The sequence below is a fragment of the Erigeron canadensis genome, chromosome 2 (genome assembly GCF_010389155.1).
Source record: "Erigeron canadensis isolate Cc75 chromosome 2, C_canadensis_v1, whole genome shotgun sequence".
In the NCBI taxonomy this organism is placed as follows: domain Eukaryota; kingdom Viridiplantae; phylum Streptophyta; class Magnoliopsida; order Asterales; family Asteraceae; genus Erigeron; species Erigeron canadensis.
Genome location: NC_057762.1, coordinates 2,876,905 through 2,884,727, shown reverse-complemented (window position 1 = coordinate 2,884,727; position 7,823 = coordinate 2,876,905). Strand labels below are relative to the sequence as shown.

Genomic DNA, 7,823 nt, shown 5'->3' with positions numbered 1-7,823 from the left:
TCTTGCAATTAACTCTAGAAATTAAAAGTTAGATTACATCTTAACATTAATCCTCCTTAAAACAATCCTGTTAACTTCATAAGCTAATATATACTACATGCTTCTACCAAATACAATTACGCCCAGGACCCCATACTAAAATGATGCTACTACTGTAATTTGCTATTTCTTAGATAACTTAGATTCAGGTCGAGCTCCTCCCTTAACTTTGCATTCGGATATTCTGATGTCATGTTCTGGGACTGTAACAGAAACTTCCTGAGAGTTTCGGACGCTGTAAGAGCTTCCTTCATTGTAATTGCTCCCACAGTTGACGTATCATCCTCAGCATTATAATTAACACCGGTAGCCACAATTTCCCCTGTAATTATACCATTATTGTATAATAATTTCTGTCAGCATTAATGAGTAAATTTTATAGTTCCAACACTATCTACATAGATTTTAATGTATGCTACTAATGCTTTGCAATGATAAATCATTGAACAATGACGATCTACAACGAGAAGGTTCTATTTACTAAAACATTCCGGCAATTTACGGCCGTTTGGCCTGTGGGAACTCAATGTGCTTATATGCACACCAATAGAAACTCAATGGACAAAGGGATTCAGCCATTCAGGTCCTGAAAGATGTGTACCTTTAATGGCTGGTCCATAGTGTGGTTGCGGTTTCATAGCCGGAAATAGTATAACTTCCTGTTTGACCAGAGATGAATGAAGTTTGTGAATCAGAAACAAGTACGCGAAAAACATTACTAATAAAAAGATCTTAAAAAGACAGTGAAATGAGAATATACAACCACAAACCTTCATGTTTAGTGAATCAGTAAGCAGCATTGTAAGCCTATCAATACCCAAAACCCAACCAACAGTTGGCGGAATACCGTATTTAAGAGCCGTACAGAATTCCTCATCCAAAGACAGCGCTTCTTCATTTCCTGATTGATGATCCTGAAATGTCCCACAAACGATACTTAAATCCATAGATTTTGAATTTTTACATGTGGTAAATTCGTGTGCCAGGAATGATTTGGAGTCAAAGGGTTTTTTTTGGTATGTTCCATAACAGGTTACACTGCAAACAGTAATCCAAAATGTTTCAAAGGAAATATTCGGGTGATGTTTGCCCCCGTTGATTCATTTGATTCAGACAAGTATGATTTTAGATCCAAGCATGTCAAGGTAGTTGAGGTCATCAAGGAATACTTTTAGTCAAAAATAAATTACATATAGTGTCAAACATAGTAACAAAAATTGTAAATCCTTCGATAATGATCAAACTTTCTGAATGAAATCATTCAGAAGTGCTTAATACTAAGAATATATTTTCGGGGACTCTCAACAGTCCAAATCCAAACCATTTGATCGAGGTTTCGGATAAAGATGGGTAAAACCTTCTGTTTCAAAACCGTCGGGCACAGCTGGTTTTTTGTCTAATCAAACCAAGGAATCACTATTCACTACTGTGTCAGATACGACTAGAAAGATGTACTATTTCAATACGATTATGATTGTCAGAAGAATGGACTAGGGAGGTTTAACGCATTAATATTACGCTTGAGCAACTTTCACCAGTTCTCGTTTCCCCAAATAAAAAGTGAGTCAAAATAGCTACCTCTAATTCTTTTACATATCAATATTGACATAAAATTACAAAATTTATATTACCTTTAATCGATCGGAAAAGCGCTGGCGTTGTACCACTGGATCATTTTCTACGGAGTATCCATTAACAAGCTAGGGGAGTAGGGGATAGAATGAAACAGCAACATTAACAAAAAGAATCAACAGAAAGCTATATAACTAGAAACTTAAAGAATCCTAAGTGCCCATACCTCAAGCTTGTTAATAATCAATACAAAACGCTCCGTCAGTCCTGGTTTGTATTTATGAGCTTTTGCTAGTGGACTCGTTATCTCAGGATGATCAATTATAAAAGTAGGATTAACACATGTGCCTTCCAGAAAATGTCCCACAAGCTGAACACAAAAAAAAAAAAAATTAGATACCATTGCGTCTGTTAGCAAACACATACTACAGTATACAAATGATACATCTTTAAAATGTTTCAAACTGAAACAACCATTTAATAAAGTGTGAACTTACTACAAGCTACTGCTACTAAACATAACATGCCTTTTGAAGTGAGAGTAATTAGCAAATTAACACTAAACAAGTTAGTTACACCAAGGTGCAGTTAACTACTTGAAAGAATCTGGGTATCATGAACACTGAGGTAGCAAAAAGGGTGGGGTAGTCGACTTAGGTCGCATGAGAAATTTTTTGATTTGGATCGACCCACAAACTCTTTCTTTAACATAGATTACAAACGGATTTAGGGGGTTGCATGAACCAATAATAGACATTGGTATATCTTTTCAGAAACTCGTTAGTTTTGACATGTTAGACAATTTGCCCATTTCGTCACCAAGGGTATATTTGCATTTCTAAACTAGAGCGCCTTGTTTTACATATTAGCAATGTCATAGTGGTTCATGCTCAGATATAATGTAGAGATAGAACCATTACTTTCTCCAACAATCGTGCAGTCGTTTGAGGTGGAGGACAATTGATATCAAACTTGGTGCATGCATCAGCAAGACATTGTCTAGCTTCTTCACTCTCAATGTCTTTAGGTAAGCTAAGATTCGCCATCTTCTCCAACTCTTCAATCATAGAAATCCTTCTGAAAATATTTGAATCAAATTAGTAAAATAGTTTCAAATACAAGTAAAAAGGTAGTAAACTAATGTTAAAGAATATCATACACTAGTAAGCAAATCACCTGAAAGGAGGAGTGAAGTCAATCTCAATTGGAAGATTATCATACCCATTAGCATGATATGTAACTTTGTAGCCACCCGTTAACTCCTTCACCATGCCTGAGTCATTATCTGTTAGTAAAATCTCCCAACTAATTATTAAAAGGGGAAAAAAAAAAAAGAAAAAAGACTAGTTACCACTTAATATTTGTTCAGTTAGCTCCATCAAGTCCTTGTAGTCTGCAAGAGCCATATAAAACTCACACGTCGTGACTTCAGGATTATGCATTAGATCAATTGCCTCGTTTCTGAACTGCTTTCCTATCTCAAATACACGTTCTATTCCACCAACAACAAGCTGCTTCAGATATAGTCCAGGGGCATTTCGCATATACATTATCATATTAAGGTCCGCGTGATGAGTCACAAAAGGACATGTGGCAGCTCCACCAGGAATCATGGTCAATGTAGGAGTTTCAACCTTTCATAACAAATAATTAGTCAGAATTAAATCTAGAAGAATAGCTAGAAGAAACAAAATACATATATCTCAGATTTACCTCCAGAAAACCAAGATTTTCGAAGAAATGTCTTAAATAAGACATCACCTTTGTCCGAGCCTTGTATATATCTTTTACTTCCGAATTTACTGTGAGATCCAGAAAACGTCGACGATAGCGTGTTTCCTATTACAAAGAATGACGTCATATTGATGCTGAGGTAAAAGGAGAGGGTGGAAAATGGGTACGGGTGATGAATAATTTTGAATCAATTGGTGAAGTGACGAACGGTAAAAGGAACACAATGTACCATTCAACTTTTAACTATATATGACGTCCTTTGATAAGTGTTTAAGTATACATACTTGCCATTTCTTGCCAACATATGAAACTTGATGCACTGAAAAGTTTTGAAAAATGGTGCAAGCAGCGATAAATGTTACATTGAGGGGTTGAGAGAAAAAAAATTGCATGTATTTTTTATAAAGTCAATAGTGCATCGCAACATCTTGCATTTACGATATTATTTCAGTCATAGTCTAATGTTCTAAATAAAATTGTCGAAAAGAATTTAATCTATTTATTAATTATATGCGAGTAATAAATTGTTTGAACTTATCAATCCATTAGCCCCAATTTCTTTACTGGAGATTATAACTGACATCTTCGCTTTTAAATTTTGACCCATTCAACGTAAAACATCTCCTGAATCGACAGATTCATGATTAAATGGGTTACAATTAGAGCCAGCAATCTCAACCAGTCTCCTAAAAAATTCAAATTGGGAATTTCCATTACAAAGAACAGGTTCAACATCAAAATTTCTGCCTAATCAAGAACGGGTAGAAATGGATGGGAACAGAAATATCATCATATTAAATACCTGGTCGTTTAAAGTATAAGCATCGGGATATCTGCCACTTCCTGGAGTCCAAACATCAGTCTTCTGTTGATTGAAAATGCAATTCCAGACGAGTTAAGAACCAACCAGCATTAAATAGTTCATAACCAACATAGCATTAGATAGTTCATTATAACTAGCCATACCTTAACATTGTAAGTCATAGGTGGCATCCTATGAAGACAATAAGACATATTCACAAATGTTTTTAGGATAATACTCAACTCTCCCATACTGCTTTTTCCTGTCATAAGGAAGATAAACAGAAAGATGAGGCAAACTGCAGAACTAGGATAACAATTCGTAGATGATACTTTGGCACATGTATGTATTATTGTTTTAGTTATGTTTCATCTGTATCTTGTCAAACAGGGAAAAACAAGAACGAAACCAGGGGTTGGACTTTTGAGGTTGTCAGAAGTGTATTTTAGTGCATACAACTTTCTTTGGAGGGAAGGACCACCACATCAAATGGGGTATTCATTAAAACTTACAAAGAAACGAACATCAAGATTAGAGTGAGTTGGCAATAATTAGGTTTAACTCCAAACAAAAGTAAAAAAAGTCTGATACAAAATGACAAAGGGAGGGAAACACATCCAATCAGCCTTAAAAACAAATCATGAATCTTCCTGATATATCTCAATGTATATATAAAATAAACAAAACTTCAACCAATAAAAATGAGTAACATGAAACTGCCAACCTGGAAAGCCAATAACACCAATGTAATCTCCATTTTTCAAATCACAATGACGCTTAAAAAATTTAGCTTCTTCCATTACAGATAACCTGAAATAGATGTATGATTCAGTTAAGAAGTGCCATTTATTCAACTTATAGGAATATTCGGTATCATGACAAAAAAATAAAGAACTTTATGTATGTACATAAAGGAATATATACATATTATACATATATATTCATATATATCGGTATTCGGTATTAGGTGAGTACTGAGTAGTTTACTTTGGAAAAGCCATAACTTGAATTTGTCCACCAAAACCAACCAAATCATAAGTTATCAGGTTTGATGAAGATAGTTTGTTCATAACTCTCCCTGGCAAGAATCAAACTGATTAGCATCATCATCATCATAAAGGGAATAGAATTTATTTAAATGACGTAAATATAAATGTGCTCACCAGCCAAACATTCTTTTGCATATTCCATATGCTGATCAGTTTTTAAGCTTGCATACTTGTCTAGAAATTCAGGAATGGAAATTGAGGCGGGCATAAGGTTAGCATATGGGTTCTTTCCTGCTGCCTTATGAACAGCAAGTGTTTCCAGCCGTTTTTCAAAATATTGCTGCAAGAAGAACAAAGAGTGGTTTATAATTTAAGACTGAAAGGGTATTTTTGCAAAAGTAACTCATCAAACTAGCTTCACCGCTGGATCCATGTCTTCATCCTCTGGATACCAGTACTCGAAGATCGTTGAATCTGGGAGAAGAGTAGCCTGAAAGAGATCTAGAATTAATCTAGCAGGCATAATAATCAATCAAGCAATTTGTAAATTAATTTAAATTGTGATCGGTTATTTATTCAAGCATATATCCATATGGAATTTAACATAGATCATCAACAAAACAAAAACCAACGCCACACCCTACACCAATCAAATAAAAACTTAAAGAATACTTGATAGTCTATTAGTCATTTGAAAAGATTTTTATCTAATAATTTTCTATATAAGTTACATAATAAAGCACATATGTGGACGTTGGTTGTGAAAGCTATCCATGAAATGATTAACTGTCATAAAATCCATAGAGAAATACATCAACTATTAGAGATTTTATGACATGATTGGTGGTGTTATGTATTTATATGACATATAGCAACACAATTAATTGAAAGTTATTCATCATCACAATGGAGTTTCATTATATCCAGTTAGCTGCTCTTTGGTGGAGAAAACACATATATACTTTTTGCGTTTATATTGATAAAGAAAATTGCAAAAGCTGCTTTTAATTTATAAAGGTTGTTGCTTACACTTACGTTTATTAGCTAAAATTCTTTGGGTACTTTCTCATTTGTCACTTTTACATCACGGAACTATTTTTTGTCTAGTTAGGCCACTAAAAGAAGTTTTTGCGTCCCCTTTGAGTCATTAGATATTTTATTTTAAAAAAAAAACAACTGGCTTTAAAACTTTAGAAGTATATAGATGTTAAATTTATAAACAAAAATCATAAGCTTTACATATAAGGGTAAATAATAGATAATAACATTCGACTATTAAATGCTTTAGATTACTCAAAATATGACCCGAAAGTGACGTAATTGGACGTTTGATGGTCTGAAAGGGACAAGTTGGAAAGTATGTAGGAGTTGTAGATACTAAGCCCTTTTACAATTATATATCTAAACTAAAGAGTTTATTTTTGATTAGAAAACTGGGACTTTGGGTTAGGGTAAAACATGTAGTAATTTGTTTACGATCTTTATATTAAATAAAATAAAATTGTTATGACATCACATTTTACAAAAATAACTAATTTGTCACTTTCAAATTTTTTTTTAAAATTAGTTCTTTTTTATTTAATTTATTTATGATGTCAAAAACACCTTCCTAATTAAAGTTTATTTCATTTTTATTTTGTTATTTTTAATGTCTTTTTTTTAATTTTCTTTTGAAAACTCTAATATTTTATACATGGAACTTTTATATTTTCATCATATAATAAATTTTATGATAACATAATTTTAAACTTTTGGCATATAATACAGGTTAATAAACTAATTAAATTTATTTGAAACATAAGATATAGTATTACGAGGTTATGAGTACCGCTGGACTGTATGTTTTTACAAAACTTTTATTACTATTCCCGGGTTAAACCCGGGATACTTAGCTAGTAACAATATAAAAAAACACGAGTTACCCTTCTTATAGCATCCTCCTGTAGAAGACGAAGCATATTCTCGGCCTCCTTATCCATCATCTTTTCGTGCTCAGCCCTTGGTTATTGAGAATTGGTAAATTAGTACTAATAGTTTATCCAGTAAAAAAAAAATCAAACAAACCAACACACAAAAAATCAGCAGACTCACCATTTTTCATCATAAGTAGCACGGTCAACCTTTATTAATGGCGACGGAGTGGTTTTCGGGCCTTGTTCCATGGGAACCTCCTCACCAACACTATAAAACAAATAAATACCGAGTATTAGGAATAAAAACCTGGAATTTATTTAAAATCATGTTGAAACTGAAGTTAGAAAAAAAAAAAAAAAGAGCTAACTTTTTGGTTAGACGTTCGTCGTCAGAAGGCGTAGATTTGGTAGAATCCGATGAAGAAGAACTGGTATCATGCCTATATAACGGGGACATGGGGCTTTTTGGTGGTGATATGCATATCTTCATAGCTTCCTCTTTACCAACACTTTTACTAATCACAGCAAAATCATTCAATAAGCCAGCCATGTTCCAAGTTTTATATATTAATATTAATACATGGGTAATGATCCGATTCTTCTAAATTATTAGACTAAAAATCCTTCTAATTAATAGGATTGTGACATATGAAAAATCAGAGGGTGAGATTAAGAAATAGAATTAGTGAATTCCATGTGTTAACAAGTGAATATATTAGAAAAATTTTTAAAAAGATTTTTAGGAAGATTTATCATTTTCCTTAATATATTTAA

The 7,823-nt window shown here is 33.2% G+C and overlaps 1 protein-coding gene across 1 annotated transcript; it reads right to left on the bottom strand.

Annotated features, from left to right (window-relative positions):
• Positions 1–7,572, bottom strand: LOC122589334 (lysine--tRNA ligase, cytoplasmic-like). Its single transcript, XM_043761622.1, has 18 exons — positions 7,418–7,572; positions 7,228–7,317; positions 7,059–7,134; positions 5,558–5,626; positions 5,311–5,476; positions 5,135–5,225; positions 4,872–4,957; positions 4,312–4,409; positions 4,148–4,210; positions 3,325–3,450; positions 2,963–3,245; positions 2,788–2,884; positions 2,532–2,688; positions 1,838–1,981; positions 1,671–1,739; positions 810–953; positions 641–698; positions 1–361 (listed from the first exon to the last, which is right to left on the bottom strand). Exons 1-18 carry the CDS (start codon positions 7,537–7,539, stop codon positions 150–152), a joined length of 2,151 nt encoding a protein of 716 aa, XP_043617557.1. The 5' UTR covers positions 7,540–7,572; the 3' UTR covers positions 1–149.
• Between the last annotated feature and the right edge of the window lie 251 nt (positions 7,573–7,823).